Raw genomic sequence first — 23,026 nt, 5'->3', positions numbered from 1 at the left:
TTAATTTGTTAATTGAATCAATTACTTTTTTAATTGATTTTGGTAATAGATACTATCATTTCTGTGATTGAAGACATTTCAATTAAAAATTAATTGTATCAATTAATTTCGTGATTGAATCCAAGAATTATTTTTTTGTGTGTAGTAATAGTTTTCTATGTTATCTAGTTTATACAATCTGATAATTTTAAAGTTGTAACTGAGAAAACGGCCATTAACATACGAAAAATAAAAAAACATTGGTATTCACCATGTTTTCAAACATATTAATTTTAGAACTATCTGAAATCATATGCTAAGAATTATTGAATTAAATTAAAAAGTTCATTTAATTACAATTTGAAAATAACTTTTTGCAAGTTCTTTTATATTTGTAACTGAGAAAACGGCCATTAACATACGAAGAAAAACATTGGAATTCAACATGTTTTCAAATATATTCCTTTTTAAAATATTTTAAATCATATGGTAATAATTGTTGAATTAAATTTAAAAAATAATTTTTTCAAGCTCTTTTAAACTCAATTTTGCATTATTTTTGCACTTTTTTGCGGTTTCTGAGGAACTAGTTCCTTCATTTTATTTTATATGAACTTTTTTTTTATTGAAATCTTTTACAGATAGCCTTATATACATCGTATTGGACCATTGCCAACCACATTACCATTTGGGGCAGTCTTATATGGTATTTTGTTCTGGATTACTTTTACAATTATGTGATTGGTGGACCCTATGTGGGTTCACTCACGATGGCCATGAAAGATTTAACCTTCTGGACCACAATGTTTATTACGGTGGTGCTGATAATGATACCAGTATTAGCGTATAAATTCTATTTAATAGATGTACATCCTAGTTTGGCTGATATGGTAAGTATACAAAAAAAACTATTTTCTTATAAACAATTATACACCCAAAGAAATTTGTTAGAAGACACATCAGAAAAGTCTGTCAAAACACCAAAAAGTCTACTGAATAAGAGAAAGTAGTCGCTTTTTGTTGAAATAGCAGACATTGTCTGCTAAAATCTCACATGTCACAGTCTTCGGTAGTCACATATATTGCTGCTCTGCCAAAGTCTGATTTTACTACTCCAAAAAAAAAAAATACAAAAATGCCAGGACATAAAATGTCTGCTATTTTAACTAATGCAGTGTGACATTTCAGCAGAGATGTTTTTCAAAAATATTTAGCAAACAACACGTTTGCTGAATTAGCACGTTATTTGCTAGTTCAACTAACGGATGATTGTTGAAACAAATAATTTGACTGCTTTGCCTTTTCCAGCAGACAAAAACGGTTTCAGCAAACGTATTTGCTGTTATGAATACGGCTAAAGTAATACAATATAAACAAACAGCAAATAATATGGAAAATAGATAATTCGAGACACCCAAAGAAATTTCTTAGTGTTGATGGTCGCTAGAGCCTGAAGTACAAAAATATAATCGCAGACACCGACTTTTTTCTTTGAGTGTAAATTTTCTGATGTACGGTGATAATATGAATTTTTCTTTCTTATCTTCCCCTAGATTCGCATGCGAAGACGCCACGCTAGTCATAAGGCACGTCATACTAGTAGTGTTATGAGAGCTCCTTCCTCAAGAAGATCAAGGAGATCTTTAAGATCTGGCTATGCTTTTGCCCACCAGGTAATGTCCATGCGAAATCCACAAAAATTTGCAAAATATTTCTTTTTTCCGCTCATTTATCATTTACAGGAGGGCTTTGGTCGTCTTATTACATCGGGTAAAATTATGCGTAAATTACCACAAGAATTTGCTTTCCCTCTGGGTTTGGGTAGCAAAAAGTTACAAAGTTCCGGCGATGCCAAGACCAATAACAATAACAGTGTACGTGATAATAATAAGAATTCGGGCGATATGGATGAGTCAACGACATCCGCTCTTAACGATGCCTTAACCAATCAAGATCATAACAATAGTAGTGATGGAATAAGTCCACGTGCTCCTTGCCAAGATTTAGATACAATAAATCTCTAAAACCAAAACGAAATCACAACAAAAACAGCAACAGCAACATTGAATTATACCAAATCTTCAATTATTTTCATTGAGTATAGGAATTAAAATTTAACAACAACAACAATTATGTAGACTTAACAACATTTTTTTAGATTTAATTTTTAAATGTTAATTTTTAAGTTTGTAATAAACAAGAAGAAGAAGAACAACAACAAAACTAAATGATTTAGATGAAAATTTATATCAATTTTTTTTGATATATGAATTCACACACATAAACACTCTTAGAAAACACTCTGTACCCTATAAACCCATACATTTGAATATGATTTGAATTCAAGGCGCTTTCAAAGAATCTTCAAATGTTTGTGTTTAAAGGGGAAATTACACGAATGACTAACGACAAAACCCATAACGACATAGTACATCCAAGAATATATTGAAGAATCTAAAATAAAACGCATTAGCTTTAATTATTACCAGAGATGATCTACATACTTAAAATAATTTAATAAAAATTATAATAATAATATTTTTTTAGGGTATTCAATACATGAAAATAAAAAGAAAACACAAAAAAAATATTATATTTATTACACTCATACAATGAAACATTCATACCGGCATGCCTCCATATGTAGATTGTGACAAAACATTACCAAAAAACAAAAACGAATAAATTAATTAAAAACAAATAAATCATGAGAAACAAAATAGTTATATATCTACCACAAAATTTATCTTACAAATTTGTTGGCTATTAGAACAATTTATAATTCATATTTGAAATCAAATCTAAGTCAAAGTTAAACCGTTAAACAAACAAATTAAATTTTCACACAATCCCACACTTAAACATAGAACATAGAACACTACTCGTACAACAAATAACAAAACGTAAACTTTGGTTGTTTCACATACACATAATTACATATACATTATAAACAATAGTAAATGAAAATAGTCAATAGTTAATAAGATGATAACAAATCACTTTGAAATATTGAAATAGCCTTGAAAAAAGTCACCAGGCTATGGCAATTTTTTTAAATGAATCAAAGAGCATAAAAAATTTCTCACACAAATAAACATGCAGACCTACATAAATATTTATTATGATTTTCTTATGATGTAGTTTAACGCAATTAAATATTTGCTGTGTTTACTATATGTTTTGTTTATTATTTTCCTTATTTATAAATAAATGTGCATATTGTATTGTTTGTTTTGTATGTTTGTTTTACGATTTGTTTTTTTTTTATGTTATTATATTTAATTTTCTTATGGGTTTCTATTTTTTTAATATATGTTGTATAGGGTATTTCTCACATTTGGTTAGTATTAATTTGCTTTTATTATTTTTTAATTAAATCAATCCCAACGTTTGAATATTAAGACATTTCAATACGCTTCTTTCAAACGTTTGTGCAATGTCTCCAAATCCAAAACGAACTTTTACCCCCCAACCAGCTAAAAATGTGTTCTTTGCTAAAATAGTGTTAAACTTTTCAAAGAAATATCTTAAAAGAGATCATGTAAAATATTTTTAGCTTTTTTGTCATTTTGTTTTTTAATGGAAAATTTTTGTAAAGATGAAATTTGTTAAAATTTCAAATTTATGGCTGGAATTAAAAAAAAAAAATCAGATTACTTACTGTTTCAGCAAAAAATACATATGTTAAAATATAAAGATCTTGTTTTCTGAAAATCATAAACATCTATGTATTTAAATTAACCTCCCTTAGAAAAGCGCAATTTTTATTATTTCTACCGAACGAAGCGTTTCGACATTGAGATACTGGCAATTATTATCTACGATTTCCAAAAGTTTTTTTCTATTTATATTTCACAAATTCAATCTCAGTAAAAATCTAGAAGATAATTTGATTTTTAGTCTCTAGTGATTTGATTTATTTTCGGGTTTATTTATTACTTATCTATGTACTTTTTTATTATTGATTGCTATTTTATTAAACTGCGTTATACGTGAAAATATGTGATTTAAGTTTTAAGTTCAATAATAAAAAAAAAAATATGAATAAAATGTAATCGAATAAAATATACAAATGAATTTTTAATTACTGTCTGTGGTTTGATGGAAAACATAGGCCAAGAATTTAATGCAAAAAAGAAAAAAAAACAAGTCGTAAGTTCAGCCAGGCCGAGTCTTAAGTACCCCGCACCATGGATTGCGTAGAAAGTTCTACTAAAGACTGTCATCCACAATCGAATTGATGGAGTTGTGGCAGCACTTCTTAAAACTTAACATGCGAGTTTGTTCTGGGTTTCACATGAACGACTTATTCTCGTCGGGATTGTTGTAAGCTACTTTTCCCCTCACAGACGGGAATACTTTTCACAGAGTTTTGTTAGTGGAATCTTCCTTATTTGCAAAAAGAAGAATTTTTAACCGAAGCAAATCCCTTATTTTCAATCTTCCATATGTTTTCTATCGATTGTGTTTTGAGTTTCACATGATAGTTCTTGTTGAGAATTGTTCCCGTAGGGGTTGTTCTGTACATATGTTATAGCCACCTTAAAAACCGACCCCAAAATTTGACTTCTGGAGGCTCATGGAGTAACAAATTTCATCCGATCTGGTTACAAGTGGACTCTCTAATTCGGTTTGGAGATAAGTCCCCGGTCTAACAAAGAAAAAGACATTTTTTTCAAAATTTGTTTTTATTATTCAACATAGTTCCCTTCAAGAGCGATACAACGCTTATAACGTCCTTCCAATTTTTTGATACCATTTTGGTAGTACTCCTTCGGTTTTGCCTCAAAATAGGCCTCAGTTTCGGCGATCATCTCTTCATTGCAGCCAAATTTTTTCCCTGCGATCATGCTTTTGAGGTCTGAGAACAAGAAAAAGTCGCTGGAGGCCAGATCTGGAGAATACGGTGGGTGGGGAAGCAATTCGAAGCCCAATTCATGAATTTTTGCCATCGTTCTCAATGACTTGTGGCACGGTGCGTTGTCTTGGTGGAACAACACTTTTTTCTTCTTCATATGGGGCCGTTTTGCTGCGATTTCGACCTTCAAACGCTCCAATAACGCCATATATTAGTCACCTTCTCAAGATAATCGATAAAAATTATTCCATGCGCATCCCAAAAAACAGAGGCCATTACTTTGCCAGCGGACTTTTGAGTCTTTACACGCTTCGGAGTCGGTTCACCGGTCGCTGTCCACTCAGCCTACTGTCGATTGGACTCAAGAGTGTAGTGATGGAGTCATGTTTCATCCATTGTCACATATCGACGGAAAAACTCTGGTGTATTGCGAGTTAACAGCTCCAAACACCGCTCAGAATCATCAACACGTTGTTGTTTTTGGTCAAATGTGAGCTCGCGCGGCACCCATTTTGCACAAAGCTTCCGCATATCCAAATATTGATGAATGATATGACCAACACGTTCCTTTGATATCTTTAAGGCCTCTGCTATCTCGATCAACTTCATTTTACGGTCATTCAAAATCATTTTGTGGATTTTTTTTTATGTTGTCGTCGGTAACCACCTCTTTCGGGCGTCCACTGCGTTCACCGTCCTACGTGCTCATTTCACCACGCTTGCATTTTGCATACCAATAAATTATTGTTGATTTCCCTGGGGCAGAGTCCGGAAACTCATTATCAAACCAAGTTTTTGCTTCCACCGTATTTTTTCCCTTCAGAAAATACTATTTTATCAAAACACGAAATTGCTTTTTTCCATTTTTTCACAATAACAAAAGTTGCTTCACAAAGGACTCTCTATCTCGCAAACAAATTGACTTACAGTCGTCAAATTTGAACACGAATCATTTGAAGGTTGGTACTATATAAAAATAATATGCATTTAATACTAGCGACGCCATCTATGTGTCAGACCGGGGACTTATCAGTCAACCTGTTAATTATAGACCGATATGGACTAATTTTCGGATGATTAGTAGAAAGCATATACTGACATCATGTACCTAATTCCAACTCGATCGGATGAATTTTGCTTTTCCAGGACACTAAAGAAGTAATTTTTGCACGGTTCTTAAATGAAATTTGTCCGTCTCAGACGCTTCGCAATTCAAATCTGGGAATACGTTTGTATGGGGGCTATACTTAAAAATGGTCCGATATGGTATATATGCAATATCATCCGCCCTACATTAATTACAACTTGTTGTGCCAAGTTTCAAGTCACACTAACTTCATTTGGAAGTTGGCGTGATTTCAACAGAGGACTGAAGGACGGGCATCACTAGATCGACTCAGAATTTCACTACGATCCAGAGTATATATACTTTATGGGGTTTGAGACCAATACTATGCACCCCATCCTATGGTGAAGGTAATAAAATAGAAAAACCAGTAAAGCTAATTGATTTGCGTTACACCTAAAATTTTTTGTTATTCATAAAGCAAAAAAGTTTTACAAAAACATAATAGAAAAAATACTACTAATAATAGCAAACACTGTCTGCTATTTTAGCAGTATATTTGCTATTTTGGAACAAAAGACATACTGCTGATCCGAATAAAAATATAAATTCACACCGGTCTATCGGATAAGATAATTATTTTGACAGTAAGCCCGTAACAGTCGCATAGAACACATTGGAGCTCTTTTCATATTCTTGAAAAACGACTAATTGACTTTTGCCGTTGGCATAAATCGACTTTTTGGCTCTATCAAGTCTTTTTCGAAATTTTCAACTTTCTAATTGAGTAAGAAAGTTGAAAATTTCAAGATAAAAAACATTTTTTGGTAAGTTTAGTCTATATTTGAGTTTTTTTCTTTTTATTTAACAAACACATAATTGAAACATAAACATTAGTTATTTGAGGGGAATGGTAACATTTTCAAGAATTACAAATGTATAAAAATAGAGGGAGACAAATCTCCCTATTTAAAGTATATCATTTCAGAGTACGAAAATTTAGTTTGATGCATGTGACTCAAAATATCAATTTCTTGGGATTACCCACCCCCTCCATTGCATCTAATATTTTACGCTTAAGATTTGGTTTTTCATCGACGTTTTGTTTATTCGAGCTTGGCAAAGGTAGCTTATGGCCCAATGTAGGAGCTGGTTTATTTGTAAAATATTTCATTTCCAATGCTTCAGTACATGTGCAACGCTTTGAGGGATCTAAAGCTAACAACTTTTCCGCCAATTCAATTAGATCATCTGGAGCTGCGGTGAAATAGTGAGAAAGTGGAGCACCAGGAAACTGAACAAATTGCATAAAATCTGGTAGTTTACTTAAATTCGGCCATGTTTCATCGTTTGGTGTGCCAAGGGCCTGGAAAATTTTTGTTAGTTGATTTAGATCGGAGTCACCCGCCAAGAAAGGCACTCTTAGTAAAAGTTCCGCTAAAATGCAACCCACAGCCCATATATCAATCCCAGTTCCATAATGGCGAGCCCCAAACAGCAACTCTGGGGCACGATACCAACGTGTCACAACCTGATGTGTATAAATGCGTGATGGTGATCCAAAGAATTTCGCCAAACCAAAATCGCCAATCTTCAATATGCCTTCAGAGTTTACCAGTAAATTGTTTGGCTTCAAATCACGATGTAGAATCCAATTCATATGTAAGTATTCCAAGCCTTTGAGAGTCATAACCATATACGCCTTAATGTCGCCTTGTGTGAGTATGATTTTGGGATCTTTGATTATTATCTCCAGATCGGTGTCCATAAAATCAAATACCAGGGAAACATTCGATTTGTGGCCGAAAACATCAAGCAAACCAATGCAATTTTCATGTTGCAGCTCGTGTAAAAGTTTAATTTCTCTCAATGCTGTGCGATTGATACCGTCCTGGGCTTCCTCTCGGCTACCTATTTTAATCTTCTTCACAGCCACAATTTGTTCAGTCAAAGTGTCACGGGCTTTATAAACAGTGGCAAACTTTAAAAAATACAAAGTATTCCTTAACTAATTGTGATTTTAAAATATAATGGTTTATCACATTACCTGGCCTTCACCCAGGAAGGCAATTTTTTCATAACGTGCTAGTTTGTTATCCATATTATGCCGGAATTATATTTTTGAAATAATAAACAGCAGACCAGAGAAATGTAAACAAAAATTGGCAAAGAGGCAATTTGCAATTGACAGCTGCGAAGCTGGGATATGATGTCGTTCTAAATTATGGCGGCGTGTCTCACGTATACTCAAACGCGTACTATACACGCAAAAGACTCGTTCACACATGACGTTCACACTGGCTCGATATGGCGATTTGTAGCACCAAAATTTCTTTATAATGCGCTTTACAGACTATCAGTTATTCCGGACGGAATGTCGGTGTTTGTAAAGAATCTTACAGTGTGTCGGATCGATACGACTTGTCGGCGATGACTAAATAATCGGTAAATGTGTTATCGATCCCATAAACATGCAGCAGTATCGATTATGCCTTCGGACTTAACTTATAATGTGCACAATATATGGGATATGTTCGACACGAGCACTGTCGTCCGGAATAACTGATAGTCTGAAAAGCGCATAATGCGCTTTACAGATTATCAGTTATTCCGGACGGAATGTTGATATTTGTAAAGAATCTTACAGTGTGTCGGATGGATACGATTTGTCGGCGATGACTACATGATCGGTAAATGTGTTATCGATCCCATAAACATGCAGCAGTATCGATTATGCCTTCGGATTTAACTTATAATGTGCACAATATATGGGATATGTTCGACACGAGCACTCTCGTCCGGAATAACTGATAGTCTGTAAAGCGCATAAAGCCCAAGTGTTCATCATGGAAAAATATAGGGATGAGAATGGTCCAAAGCAACGAATTAAAAAGTATATTTTCTTTCAAATTAAGTATTAAAGAAAATTAACCATGGGAGGATGATCATTCGATGGTGGTAAAATCCATGACATTGAAGATATTACCCTGCCAGCATTTCAAAGTTCCATTTCATCTTCATCGCTACCACAGACTCGTAAATGTCACTACAACCATCCTACTGTGATGGGGGGCAGCATATCATAAAGTACAAAATGTACTTCATACATGAATTTTGCCATCACTACTTTTACAAAAGCCATTTTATTTTTTGTGAAACGCCAAGCGCAACCAGCTTGTTATATTTTATTTAAATAAAAACGAAAATAAAGTTCTGAAAACATAGATTTTACGCTTAAAATTGTGAAAGGTATATTGGTGAACAATTTTTGATTTTCCAAATGGAATAAAGTGATTGTTTTTCAAATATTTTACAGACACGCTGCCTCCATCGAATAAAAACACTGGCTGATAGACGCTGTAACATGTAACTCGCTACTTGTAATTCTACATCATCATTAATGCAAAAAATTATGTTAAATGTGATGTGAAAGTGGTATAAATGTTATATTTTTAAGAATTTGTAAATGATTAATCAAATTAATAAATATCTAAACAAACGTGTTTTACTCGACCACAATGATTCTTTTACCACTATCTTAAAATGTGCTTTTTCTGATTGTTTGGAGGGTCTCTTATTGGCGTCGTTCTAAATTGATCTATAAAGGCACCTAATAATTGCACTCATGCGAAACATTTTTGTAGTAACTTGGCGTGGTACAACTTCTCAATAGTGACGGCGCTTTTCCGACGAGTTTTTGATGTCGTATATGATTGTTTTCGACGTAGTAGGGATTCTCAAAAGAGTCCCCAAATTCAAAAAATGTTGGCAGGGTACTGGCAAAGATTTATTATTTGCTTCTTTGAATGATCTAGAAAATTAAATTATTTTTGTGTACCCTGTTATATTTTTGTTTAGTTATATTAATTGTAAGTACCCTGTGGTTGTTGTACTAGCTAACTTCTAGCTAACTGTGATGCGAAACTGCGTCAGTAGGTGGCCGTCATGAGGAAAATATCTCTAATGCGCTTTACAGAATATCAGTTATTCCGGACGGAATGTCGGTGTTTGTTAAGAATCTTAAGGGGACCTTAGACGGTCAGATAAACACTCCGACAGAGGTTCGTCTATTTGTTGTGTGTTCGTTCAAGTTTTGCCCTTACACTGCACGAATAAATGTGATGACAACATGAAAAAATAAGAAGAATCATAAACAAACAATGAAGTTGTATGGAGATTTATGGGTGAAACATGTTTATGGCATCGATAACATATTTACCGATTATTTAGTCATCGCCGACAAGTCGTATCGATCCGACACACTGTAAGATTATTTACAAACACCGACATTCCGTCCGGAATAACTGATATTCTGTAAAGCGCATAATATCATGCAGTTTTTGTCGGCGCTTCTCTCAAATATCATACAGTTTGCGTTGACGTCACCCAGCGGATTTACGAAACGTAAGGAAAATAGGATTTAGAACCTACTTTGTAACAACAAATGTTCTTTTACATAAATCTTTTCATTCTATAAAATTTTTTGGCAGAGAATTTGAAATTATAACTGCCGACGCCTTTATAAACTACAGTATAATTCATTTATAGCGACTTCGGTTATAACGACCATCCGTTTATAACGACGGATTTTCAAAGCAAGTTTGGGTCTTAATAGTTTGTACATGCGTAAGCATTCGCTTAGAACGACTCCGGTTTTAGCGACCATCTGCTTTTAACGACCACGTCTGCTTTGGAATGGACATTCGGTTATAACGACGATGTAAGTTCTGTGTACGAATTTTTATTTTTTTCATTCCATTTTTTGTCGTCAGCCAATACTAAATAAATAAACATATACTGCGGGGAATCACAGAATTTGTTTGAGACTATCCCAAACAGAGGTGCAAATGACAATGAAGAAATATTCAAACCAGTTTGGGATGAGTTCGAGTTCAAACCAGTTTGGGATGAGTTCGAGTTCAAACCAGGACTGGGATGAGTTTGTAAATGTCGATGACAACGTCGTGACATCAGAGAAATAGTGGAGAACACAAAAGAAAATGTTGAAACTCACAGCTATAATGAACCAGATGACGAAGATGAGCCAATCAAAATTCCAACTAGGACAGAAACCTTGAGTGCGGTGCACACATTAAAACAGTATTTACGATTTGGGGGTTCTGATATATAAAAAAAACTTAAAAATATTGTGTACACTTATTTGGATACAACGACGTTCGGTTAGAACGACGTATAATTTCGGTCCCTTGGCGGTCGCTATAACCGAATTCTACTGTATTTATCAAAACAGTGCTTCGACCACATCGTCGGTAAATACGTAAGCTGCAGGCATTGTGCGACATCTATACGGTTGACATTTGTTGTTTTTGTAGAAGAGAAATTTTCGTCCTCTTGTTTCTCTGTGCAAGCGTTGGTAATCATTGCCACATCTGACTTCCGATAGTTAGGAAAACACGTTTATATAAAGATGTCGCTTTTGCATTGCCACCTTTGTCCAATAGACGTCGCTATTGCATTACTCCAAGGCCGTTGTTATTTTATTCATTCATTGGAAAATTTATCAGCCCAATAAACACAGGATGAACGTTTTTCAAATGCAACAACTTTTCAGTTTGGGGGTAAATATAATTTTCAACATAAATTCAACCTGACTTGAAATAGCTCATCTTCAATACATCTTCAAATTGTTTGCGAATTACTTCCAATTTGCCAAAATGTTGACGAAATCTTTGAAAAGGTGTTGAAGATAATATGAGAAAACTTTGACAAAACACTACCCTAAAATGCAACGAAAAACCCAAGTGGTTTTCAATACTTATTTGTGCAACGAAGTTAATGGTCAATTGCAAGAAATAAAAAAAAATGGAAAATTTTAGACAAATAACCAAATAGTTTATAAAAATAGGTAAGTGAATATAAGAAATGAAATAAAACTTTAAGTCACTAAGTGTATATGCAGAAAACTAAAATTATAGATTCTATGTTCTTGAAAACAATAAAAAGCTGACCAATGAAAAAATGGTGGACAATTAACTGGAACTGCTTCAAATAGTTTATAATAATTGGTACGTCAATATGAAAAATTAAATCAACACTTTAAAGAAGTCATTAAATTTAAATCTCTTTGCAGAAAACTAAAACCTTTGGATGCTACATTCTTGCAAACAATAAGAAATGAGTGGCTTATCGACAAGAAAAAGTTTCCAGAAACATTACAAGTGCAACCAATTAAAATTGTTAAAAACAACAAATTGTTGAAATCAACAACTTCTTGATGAAAATGTGCATCACATCGTCAGTTTAATTCATATACTATTATCAGTTTAAAATTGATATTTTGTGAATTCCTTCTGCTGGAAATCAATTCTAACCCGCGGTCCAGTACGTTCCTAATTTCAAATTGCCCGCATGTTAATAAAAGGAAGGAACCAAAAGGAAGGAAATCGAATTATCAATGCAAAAGTGTTTACTAATAATGTTTAAGATATTTAAAGTTTTGTTGTTCTTATTTGTTGATATGTTTAATAAGATTATTATTTATCAATTGGTATTGTAGTGTATTATGTAGTGTAGTGTATTATTATATATTTTATTTTGATGAAAATGAATAATTTATACAAAATTCATAGAATTTTGGCTTTGACTTTCAATTTGAAGTGGGGATATCATTCATACAAATTTAGGTTGAAAAGTATTTGGAACGATGTTAATTTTGAATTTGACTCGCATCGAAAATTGTTTGACAAATTATTGAGTGCATCGCTACTCAATTTGAGGATAACACTTGAGATATTATTGCTAATGTGTTGAATTTCACTGTTGAGGGTAATGTCTGTTTTTTGTTGAGAACGCGATTTTCTCAACAATTTATCAACTTGAATATTACCCTAATCCTTTGAAAAAATGTTTGAAAAATTGTTGAAATTTAGCATTTTTCAAACGTTTGTGTTTATTGGGAGGCCTGTTCTGGGTTTCACATATTGGCGCGTAATTGAGACGATTTGAAATCGTCCGTATTAGATTTGTGCGTTCGCACAATCGCAAGATTTCAAATGCAATTTATGTTCACAGAATGCAACGCAAAATAGGTGATGGGTTTATTTTGAACACAGAGTAGTTTTCAGGGTTGCCAAACGTTTTATTACTTTAGTGGGTAGAATCAATCTTGACATACAGATATAACATTTTGAGAAAATTTTCTACAGAAAGAAAATTTTGACAAAATTTTCTATAGAAATAAAATTTTGACAAAATTTTCTACAGAAATAACATTTTTCAAAAATTGTTATAGAAATAAAATGTTGTCAAAATTTTCTATAGAAATAAAATTATGTCAAAATTTTCTATAGAAATACAATTTTGGCAAAATTTTCTATAGACAACATTTTCTATAGAAATAAAATTTTAACAAAATTTTCCAGAAGTTCAATAAAAAAAATTTCTTTCGAATAAAACTAAATTTTTTTTAAACGAACCACAAAAACTTCGAAATAAGATTTTCTTAATTCGGTAGATTTTTGGTAAAATTTTCTTCAAATGTTGGTAGATTATTTTTGGGACGATTGGAAACCGTGTTCGAGTACGTGATAATATTTGATAATTATCACAAGTTTTTATTGGAAGTTGTTAATTTGCCCTAAAAGGCCAGCAAAAGATAGCCGGGGAGAGATGAAATTTGACATTTGAAAATCATAGAAGTTGCAAAAGTGCTTGCAAGGGTTACCACATATTACCACCTGAAATTTACTTACCTTCTCTATTGTATCATGGTCTTTACAGTAGAATGAAATCATGTTTTTGTTTTTTTAATATCTGTTTGTTTATTTCAAGTACTATTATCTTAATAAGTTGGTTTTCGTTTTAGTCATCATTTCTTCTTGGATTTTTAACACTTTTTAATTTAGACAAAAAAACAGGAAAACTATAATTATTTATAGATAAAAATGTCAAATAGCATTTTGTTAAAAAGTATAAATGGAAAAAATATAATAAATAAATACATACAGATAGATAGAATTAGAAAAAAAAATTGTAGATAAAATTTCACATTTCAATGGTAATTTTTTGGTTTTTATTTTGGGGGATTTTTTGTTCTCAACATTTTCAAAACAAATAATTTATTAAATTTAAAAGATTCAAGATAAAAATGTCTTGGGGGGTTTTAGTAAAATAGTGGCAATGTCTTGTCCGTCTGTCAGTGTTTTGGTAATGTGTTTTTGTCTTCTTTTGTGTTTGGTTTTCATTTTGTTTTTGTTTTATTTTATTTTCTTTTTTCATTTACAAGGAATAAGGCAGCAATATTTAACGTATTACTATCGTGTTTCTTTCGGTTCATTTTAATTAACTTGGCTACATCGATCGATCCGTTCGTAGTCTCTATGCATCCTGGATGGAGAGGATACATTTCACAATTTGATTTATTCTAAAATAATAAAAGAAAACTGTCAGCTAATTAAAGTAGAATTTGATTATAATCATTTGCACGTTTGCACATCTTTCGTTCGTTTCGTTTCGCTTCACTTTGTTTTACATTCGAATCCACATACGATTCAATAGGTTTTATAGATTTTGTTTTTGTATTTTAACTAGGCTAGAATTTTGTTTTTTGTTTTGTTTTTGTTTTCAGTGTTAGTTGTTTAAAAGCGTATATTAGAGTCTAACTTTTTTACAATAAAGTTGGTTTGTTTGTTTTGTTTTTTTTGAATGGTTGTTTTAAGCGTTTACAAATAAATTAATTTTAAAATTTCTTTTTTTTTGTATTAATATATATATTTATTTATAATTCGTTTACTTATTTAAAATCTTATTTATGTATCAAGTAATAAATTAAATTTAGTTTTATTTTTCTCTTACATTTTAATTAAATTTTAATCCAATTGGAAATTTTGGCTTACAAAGTTCATTTATTTTCACTTTTTTTGTTTGTAATCAGATTTGTTTGTTTTGCTAGGGATTTCAGGGGGATGGGGTAGGGTTTGTTTGTTTTGCTTCTTAGTAGGTAGTTAGGTAAGTAGTACAATGTATATGTATAAGTATATATGTAAGTAGTTTGAATTTATGTGTATATATGAGTATGTACTAGATATGTATATGTATGTATATAATTTACATGAAAAAGAACTAACTACAGGCGACGACTTAGGCTTAGATTGGATGTAAGGATGTCTTATGGATGTATGTATATAAGTACATATTATAAATACATATATGCATACTCGACAATTACATGAACATGCTTAAACATGCAAGTTGACGATGGAGACTATGACTATGACGGAAAGTACTTGCACATATTAGGAGACAACAACAACGAAAAAAAAAACACAAATCTCATAACAATGCATTTGGGGTTAAGGGTCATTATTGCATGTAGGATGGCTAGAATTCTTCTCAATTTTTTCATAATTTACGAGAACAAAAAAAAAAAAAAATGTGGAACAATAAAACATACAGAAAAGAGGGTGCTGTTAGAGAACTTACGTTGCAAATATACATATGTACGCAAAAGTGTCTGTCTCATCTCATCGTTTTTTGTCTTCTTAATTTTACTAACAGTAATGATTCTAATAAAAAAATTTTAATTTCCAAAAACCACAATTGCTTCCTGCCGGCCTACAATACAGATGATATACAATAGATAGAACATTGTCAAAATGGTTTCCAATGGGTTATTGATTAAATTTTAAAAATTCCAATTCATTCAAATTTCTTTCCCTTCAAGTTATAGATAATTTTCTCAAAAAAATAAAAACTATAATTTTATTGATTTAGTTCTGATTTTATCCGCTTACCTTGATCCGTTACTTTAATGTTTTTGAATAAATTGTTTCAATAGTGGGAAGAGACTATAAAAAACGAACAATCGATTAATTTTCGCGGCAAAAAATCTTGATCGAATAAAAGAGGAGTGTCGTATTTACAAAAACAAGATTTTTATTCTCTAATGACCATTTTCATGTAGCTCCGTTGGGCTTTTACTGCCAGTTAACAGAAAATAAATTGTCAATATCTTTTTTCTGGTTTACTTTAACTGAAACAATTTCAGCAGTTAAGTTCTTAACTGATATAGGCAAGGTGACAGATATATCCAAAGTGTTAAATTATATTAAATTATGAGCACTTCATGGGTCTAATGGTTATTTTCATGTAGCTCCGTTAGGCTTTAACTGCCAGTTAACAGAAAATAAATTGTCAATATCTTCTCTCTGGTTTACTTTAACTGAAACAATTTCAGCAGTTAAGTTCTTAACTGATATAGGCAAGGTGACAGATTTATCCAAAGTGTTAAATTATATTAAATTATGAGCACTTCATAATTTAAGATTTCACTTGTTTTCTGCTATTATTTTAAACAGCTGATGTCAGTGCTGCACATTTTTGAACATGTCCTGGATAAACGAGTACTCTGTTTCTTCCCTACGGGAAACGGATCAATCTGAGAACCGTTACAGAACTAGTTCCTGGTGTGTATGGACCAGTCCTAGTTCTGGTCAAAACGTATGGAAGGGACCGGTCACTTTAACATGGGTTTGTCATTGACGGAGTAAATTTACATTTTAAGACGCGTCTTGGACTCATCCCAAAAGACACGTCCTGGGACAATTTAGCAGGAGCACCGCATAGACAGGTCCTCAGGAAATACTTAAACTTTTGAAATATGTCGAGCAATGGGTTATTCTGATAATTTTATTTCACTAAATGTGAAAATGCTTGATATTAAAATCTTAATGAATCTAGGATTTTAATATCAAGCGAGTATGGAAATTAATAAATTACGACTATTTAAAAATTGCAATTAACTGGAGCACAGGTACCAGTTCTGTGATAGGTCCGTCAGTGGCAATTTGCACTAATTTCCCATAGGGTTTTAATCCGTCACGGCTTGGGCATCCAAATTGTGTTGTAATAGAAACGATTCGAATATAGAAACGTGCGTATTCGATTTGTGTATTCGCATATTCGAAAGATTGAAAATGAGATTTTTGTTCACAGTGTGGTAACGCACAGGTTAGTTATCGAGGTTGCCAAATGTTTCATTAATTTCGTGGGTAGAATCAATCTTGGTATAGAGAGTATTTGGAAATAATTAATTTTAAATAAAATAAATTTCGTATAAAGGCCGGTACTATGTTATGTTCATGCTTTTATAGAAAACATTATTTCGCCCATAGAAAGCGGTGTTTTTTTAGGTATGTTATCGATCCCATAAACATGCACCAGTATCGATTATGCCTTTGGGCTTAACTTATAATGTTGGCCAATATATGGGATATGTTCGACACGACCACTTTCGTCCGGATAAACTTATAGTCTGCATGGCGCATTAGTCATCGCCGACAATTCGTATCGATTGGCCACACTGTAAGATTCTTTACAAACACAGACATTCCGTCCGGAAAAACTTCTAGTCAGTACGACTGGGTGGCCAGACTACGTCAAAATGTCAATTCGCAAAATCTTTGCAAATGCGTTTGCCAGAACAGGCTTGATTGTATGCCTTCTGGAGGATAATTTCATAAAAAAGGTGCATTTCTGTAACAGAAAAGGCTCCTTGTTATTACGTCATTATCCACGAAAAGCCCAGTATGTACTTCTAGCGGCACATACTCCATCCAAAAATAACATGTGGCTCTAGGAGGTGATCATATTCCTTCTCTTAACTTAAATTCAACTCTTTAAGCTCGGTATACAGCTCCTACGGTAATTTTGTCATATGTCTATATCAAGACCTAGGGAGTAGAAAAAACTTTTGTCTTCAAATATGATTAGGATCTAAGGGTTTTCTATCTATCGTAGTTAATATAGCAGCCCATATGGAAAGTTTTATTACGATTAGTAGCCTTAGTCCCCATACTATTCGCTTTGTTTCTCTTGTATAATCTTCTAGTCCTTTGGTAGTAGGCCGGGAGAATTATTGTGGCTTTGGATCGAATTTTTGTTTTTCCTATTTGTTATGGTTTTGCGCTTAGAGTTGCCATAGGTAAATAATTAACACTAAAAATCACAATATGTTTTTCTCTCTCTCTCACACGTTCCCTCTCTCATTCTCAATGAATAATTCAATAGATAAAACGCCTTCAGTCTGCTTTACGCTATATTGGCGTGACATCTTCTAATTTCCTTTGAGTTTGTGTCCTTTGTCTTCTTAGACATGCGTTGCCAATGCACCCTTTTTGGTCACATTACCATTTGAGGGCAATATAAATTGACCCGAAGGACTTTGGGCTGTTGTGGGTCCCGTTGATGCTGTCACAGCAACACCCGAAGGTGTGCCTACCGCAGATTGTTGGGCTGCCAATGGTGTAGCCGCCAGGGTGTTACTGCTCGCCGTTAAATTTGAACTGCTACCACTGACACTGGCTGGTCCATTGTGACCACCTCCCAGTATGCTGGTTGGTGTGCCAAAGTTCTTTAGACTACCCATAACACCACCATTGGCCAGGGCATTGGAATTGATATGATTTCGAGGTGCATGATAAGGCGGTGGTGCTGGTGTTGCCGCTGGATTTGCCGTACTGGGAGGCGGCAGAGGTGGGAGTATGGAGGAATTGGTACGTAGATAAGGATTACCATATATGGCACTAAAGCGACTATCTATGCCGTTCTGTAATAATGGTTGTCCTGTAACGAAAGATAAATGATAATGAAGAATTCCATTATACGATGAGGTTGCATATGCGCCATTTACCTAGGAATCCATTATTCAATGGCTGGGGCTGTTGCATATCACTGCGATTCCTGGGCAAACTCATATTGCCCGTTGTTGTGGCAGGATTTGAATAATGCGGCAAGGTAGCCGAACTTATAGTAGTCGAGTTGCTCTTCGGTACTGAGCCTCCCAATGATGCCTTGCTATCATTGGGTGGACTGTAATCTAAGGCATACTCAAAATATGGAGCATAGCCATTCACTGACTCTTTGTAGTCTTGATTTTTCATGTTCTTTATATTACAGGAGCGATTATAGCGATCACCAAAATCTCCGGAAAATCTAAAATATTTAAGAAAAATGTTGTAGAGAATAGAATAGGTGGTTTTTTTAACCTCGTACCTTTCATCCAATTTAACGGGCCCCGCTAGTGGCACACCTAATGTGGCACCCTTCATTTGCACATCGGGCATGGGGGAATGCGTGAGATTAATGGCCAAACCATCCGAAGTTGATTCCGAGTATTCAGCTGCTTCATAGGCTTTGGCACGCATTTCATGCTTGAGATCACTTAATTTATCGCCTCCCCTCGACGCCTCGGGAATAACATCGGCTGGCATGGGCTTTTTCTTGCTACGCTTCATGTAAACAATAACAAGCATCACAACCATTATGATAATGGCCACTGAGGACATAGAGCCCATGACCACTAAAAGGACGGGTACAGAACCAGCTGCAAGGAAACAAAGGAAACCAAAACGAAAATGTTAAGCCATCCAAGATGATATCATCATCATCGCAGAGCCTCCGCATGGAGCACTCACTACGTTCACTTACGTTCTGGTATTAGAGTGATTAACAGTGAATCACTGCCATAGGAGTTAACAACTGTACAATTGTATTTGCCAAAGTGATTTGAGCGACTCTCTTTTATAATTAGAGCAGCTCTTACACCCTCGGGCAAGTGGTGTTCTTCGAAGATATACAAGTCCGGATCGGCAGTGGACATATTGATGATTTTACCCTCGTAAGACCAAAGTATCCTATCGGCCTTTGGTATACTAAAGGCCAAACAATCGATTTTGGCCCGATTTCCCACTGCTCCAAATTGGACTTTGTGCGATGTGATAATGGGGGCTCGTTTAACATAAATTGTGGCCTCAGATCCAATTTCGGGAAATCCTTCGACTATAGCTTTGCAATAATAACGGCCTGCAGTCTCTGTGGATACTTTCAAAGTTAGATTGGCCGATGTACCCACCACACGGTCGGAATTTTCATTTATCCATTCAATTTCGGGTGGTGGATTTCCATCAACATCACATTTCAATGTGACACTAGCCCCAATATCGGCTTCCACAGAATTAGGTCTCTGACGAAATGCAGGTCCATCTGGAATTCAAGATAAAGACAATTTACCTTAGCGAGTTCAAAATGTGATTTAGTTGAGTCAAGAATACTTACAGCTTATGTCCAAGGTTTCACTCTCTTCACTTTTGCCCACAGCATTTACTACCTCGCATTTGACAATGGCGTCGTGATATTGGCGTGAAACATTGTGGATAATCATACGCGTGGTGTAGTCTCCCGTAACAAGTTCGTCATTGATGAACCATCGATATGATTGGACTGGAGGGTTTGCATCTGCCTGACAGGAGAGTATAACCTCAGCACCTTCAGGGATGCGTCCACCTGCCAAGGCTCCTCCTACTACAGACACTGTGACCTTTGGGGCATATTTGACCTCCAATAATATTTTCGCCGAACGATATGTACGGTCTGCGGTATTTTGGGCCTGACATGTGAATGTGGTGTTGTGATGCTCTTTCTTGGGTGTTAATTTCAAAATGGATTTCGCTGTAACACGCCTGCTATCAGCCAAAGGTTCCTTGACATCCTCTATGCCCTTGGTGAGAACATTGCCGAGGCCATCAATCCAAGTGATCTAATGTGTGACACAAAATTAAAATAAGTAAAGGTCTATATGGAACTGGTCAAAATATTTGTCAACAAATTGCAATACTCTCTGGGACAGAAATGTACTATTTAAAGCCGATAATACAGTTTTCCTAGTTATTTTTTTTTATTGAAAATAATTATAACCTTTTTTTATGCGATTTGGTTTGAAATTTCTTACCTCTGCCGCCGGTTTTCCTCCCACCGAAACACATTCCAGTTCGATTTCTCGATCCTCTGTGGTAACCAAATGATCACCTTGTAGTATTTTCGGTGCTTCTGGGGGTACTAAAATCGTAATCTTAGCAAATCTCGATCTTATTCCCGCTTCACCATTAGGACCTGGTCCCACCTGGCACTGATAGCGAGCATCATCATCCAACATCACGGGAAAGATGTCCAGGGAAAAATCACCCTCTTCATCACTACCCACCATGGAATAGCGTTCAAAACCGCTTAGATTACGATGTTGACCCAGACCAAAATCATCTTTAGTCCATTGTAGAGCACCAACTTTTTCCATGACGCGACAAGGCAATGTAACTCTAGAACCCACCACTGCTGTTTGGTCTTGTGGTTCCATGGCAAAATGTTGACCCTCTGTGGGTGATTTTAGATTATCCTCATTGCTGAAGTGTATGTTGGAATTCTTTTTCGTCTTTACTTTGGCCACGGCGTTGGGCACTTCAAGGCTGACAATAAGGAACATAATGAGTAGACCATAATGGATTGGAATGTTGCGCGATTGATGCTGGCTGGAGTGGCCAAGTAATAGGGAACTTTTCGATGTCATATTGTGTGTTTTTATTGGTGTTGTGGGAACTATGTCAAGATGAAAACGCCTGTAAATAAAGAAAGACAAGACAAAGGATATTTAGTTATGAGAAATTCAATTTGTGTAATGAAAGTTTAAATCTAATACGAAAATACTAAGTGGGGATTAGCAAACCAAAAAACTTTCGCATCCAGTATTAAGAGAAAACAGCCCTATTGATGATGATCTGAATCTTCCAGGATTCTAACAGATTTTCGTCCGGTGGACTAACGAAACAGTTTCCGATAATGCCCGGTATGGTCCTCTATATGTGCGTGCCAATAACAAAGTTTCGCCATGTATATCTTATGGGGGAATTGTAAACAATCGATAACAACGTCTCGTTGAACTTTCGTTAGTAAATACAGTTGTAATTTATATAAATTGGCCGCTAAGTGGCTTCAAATTACATGATGAAAATAAAAAATAAATAAATGCATGTCTTATGGGTAGCGGAAATTTCCGCTAGAAATGCATTTGCAAACATGGTGTCGATAACTCTGTTTATCGTTACCCCTACAATATACATTGCTCTTCCTGCTATCGTTTGTGTGATGAAGAAGCTATCGACTGTTTACATTAACATAACTGGATTAAAAAGCACAAAAGCAAGTTTGAACCTTTATTCCATTTTTTGTGTTTTTGGTGTTAAGTACTCGATTAAATCTAAAACATACTTAACATGTTTTACTTAATGTGTTAACATAGCAAATAAATGTTATGAAAATGGCATCATTTTCCAAAAAAAAAAAAAATCAAGTGTAAACCTTCCTTAGGAAAATATATTCCACTTATAACATCAAACAATATTGGCGGCTTTCTTCATTTTCTCTTAAATATCGACATACTCTACATAGGATAACGGTTAAAGGCCGGTACTCTGTTCGGTTTTCGCGTTGAAACTCCATACAAAACCAAAAAATGCGAAAAATTTGCGAAATTTTTTCCATTTGTGATACTTTGTTTTTTCGTGTTGAAAAACTGACGTTTATAGCACGGCGCCATTTGCAATGTGAATTAAGAAATAATTTATTTATTAAAAACTATTTGTGCGGGTTTATAAATCAAACACGGACCATATTTTTGTTCCGAAACTATACAAAGGATCAAAGGAATAGCAGATCAATTGCCCAAGGAAAAATAAAATGTTATTTTGTAAAAACAAGCAACAACCACCAACTTAATCCAATATCGCTCCCTGTAAAATAGCGCTCCAAGCTACCTAAAAAAACGCCGCTTTCTATGTGCGAAATAATGGTTTCCATAAACATTTTTCGCAAGAATGAACATAGTACCGGCCTTAAATCGTTAACATTTCCCCCTAAAGCATCAAGCATTAGGGGCAATCAAAACAAATCTACAACAATAACAATGACAACTTAACGGTTCATTCATTCAAAGTGTTTGTGGGTCTTCTTGAAGAGACGCATTAGTTTTCAAGTTTTCTTCACCTTCTTCAGAAAAAGAGAGAGGGGCAGATAACAAAGAGAGAGAACCCTTATATGGCCTTAAATACCAAAGGGCAACACAAAGCTAGAGAGTGAGTAGGCGTATGGTGTGTGTGTGCATGCAATATTGTTAAGACCTGTTTGGAAAGTGTGAATAAGGTAAGTGAGAGAGCATGAGTGCATAAACAAACATTTTAGAAATCTCAAGGTCGCCAAAGCAAATCATCTCACACCCAGCAAGCGTTACCCTCCCTCATATGCATATTCTTCAATAGTCTTGATTTTAGGCTTTTGCA

At 34.4% G+C, this 23,026-nt stretch overlaps 4 protein-coding genes and 1 long non-coding RNA gene across 7 annotated transcripts in view; 2 read left to right on the top strand and 3 right to left on the bottom strand.

Annotated features, from left to right (window-relative positions):
• The window catches only part of ATP8B (ATPase phospholipid transporting 8B), a 92,040-nt gene extending 88,823 nt beyond the window's left edge, over positions 1-3,217 (top strand). For all 3 annotated transcript variants that reach the window (XM_075298173.1, XM_075298172.1, XM_075298174.1), the window contains 3 exons: positions 621-869; positions 1,533-1,652; positions 1,722-3,217. In XM_075298173.1, the coding sequence (XP_075154288.1) occupies positions 621-869; positions 1,533-1,652; positions 1,722-2,003 (651 nt within the window). In that variant the 3' untranslated portion in view covers positions 2,004-3,217. The remainder of the gene's footprint in view (positions 1-620; positions 870-1,532; positions 1,653-1,721) is intronic.
• ric8a (ric8 guanine nucleotide exchange factor A) overlaps positions 1-23,026 on the bottom strand; it is a 469,139-nt gene that overhangs the window by 241,532 nt on the left and 204,581 nt on the right. The window lies entirely within an intron of this gene.
• Cdk7 (Cyclin-dependent kinase 7) lies at positions 6,742-8,096 on the bottom strand. Its single transcript, XM_075298168.1, has 2 exons — positions 7,951-8,096; positions 6,742-7,884 (listed from the first exon to the last, which is right to left on the bottom strand). Exons 1-2 carry the CDS (start codon positions 8,002-8,004, stop codon positions 6,922-6,924), a joined length of 1,017 nt encoding a protein of 338 aa, XP_075154283.1. The 5' UTR covers positions 8,005-8,096; the 3' UTR covers positions 6,742-6,921.
• LOC142231702 (uncharacterized) lies at positions 8,898-9,439 on the top strand. The gene is made up of 2 exons (XR_012720873.1): positions 8,898-9,152; positions 9,220-9,439. It is a non-coding gene; the product is annotated as an uncharacterized LOC142231702 (long non-coding RNA).
• Positions 13,659-23,026, bottom strand: part of kirre (kin of irre) — a 139,343-nt gene continuing 129,975 nt past the window's right edge. The window contains exons 2-7 of the mRNA XM_075298167.1: positions 20,650-21,310; positions 19,977-20,457; positions 19,350-19,904; positions 18,915-19,245; positions 18,553-18,854; positions 13,659-18,485 (exon numbers count right to left, since the gene is read on the bottom strand). Of these exons, the coding sequence (XP_075154282.1) occupies positions 18,010-18,485; positions 18,553-18,854; positions 18,915-19,245; positions 19,350-19,904; positions 19,977-20,457; positions 20,650-21,261 (2,757 nt within the window). The 5' untranslated portion in view covers positions 21,262-21,310 and the 3' untranslated portion in view covers positions 13,659-18,009. The remainder of the gene's footprint in view (positions 18,486-18,552; positions 18,855-18,914; positions 19,246-19,349; positions 19,905-19,976; positions 20,458-20,649; positions 21,311-23,026) is intronic.

This window comes from Haematobia irritans, chromosome 3 (assembly GCF_050003625.1).
Source record: "Haematobia irritans isolate KBUSLIRL chromosome 3, ASM5000362v1, whole genome shotgun sequence".
Lineage (NCBI taxonomy): Eukaryota > Metazoa > Arthropoda > Insecta > Diptera > Muscidae > Haematobia > Haematobia irritans.
Note: the sequence above shows the minus strand (reverse complement) of the source record. Positions and strands in the feature narration are given on the sequence as shown.

Coding starts and splice junctions, on each gene's coding strand:
- Cdk7 (XM_075298168.1), bottom strand. CDS start 8,004: ATGGATAACAAACTAGCACGTTATGAAAAAATTGCCTTCCTGGGTGAA. Junction 7,885..7,950: donor CCTTCCTGGGTGAAGGCCAG/GTAATGTGATAA, acceptor TATTTTTTAAAG/TTTGCCACTGTTTATAAAGC.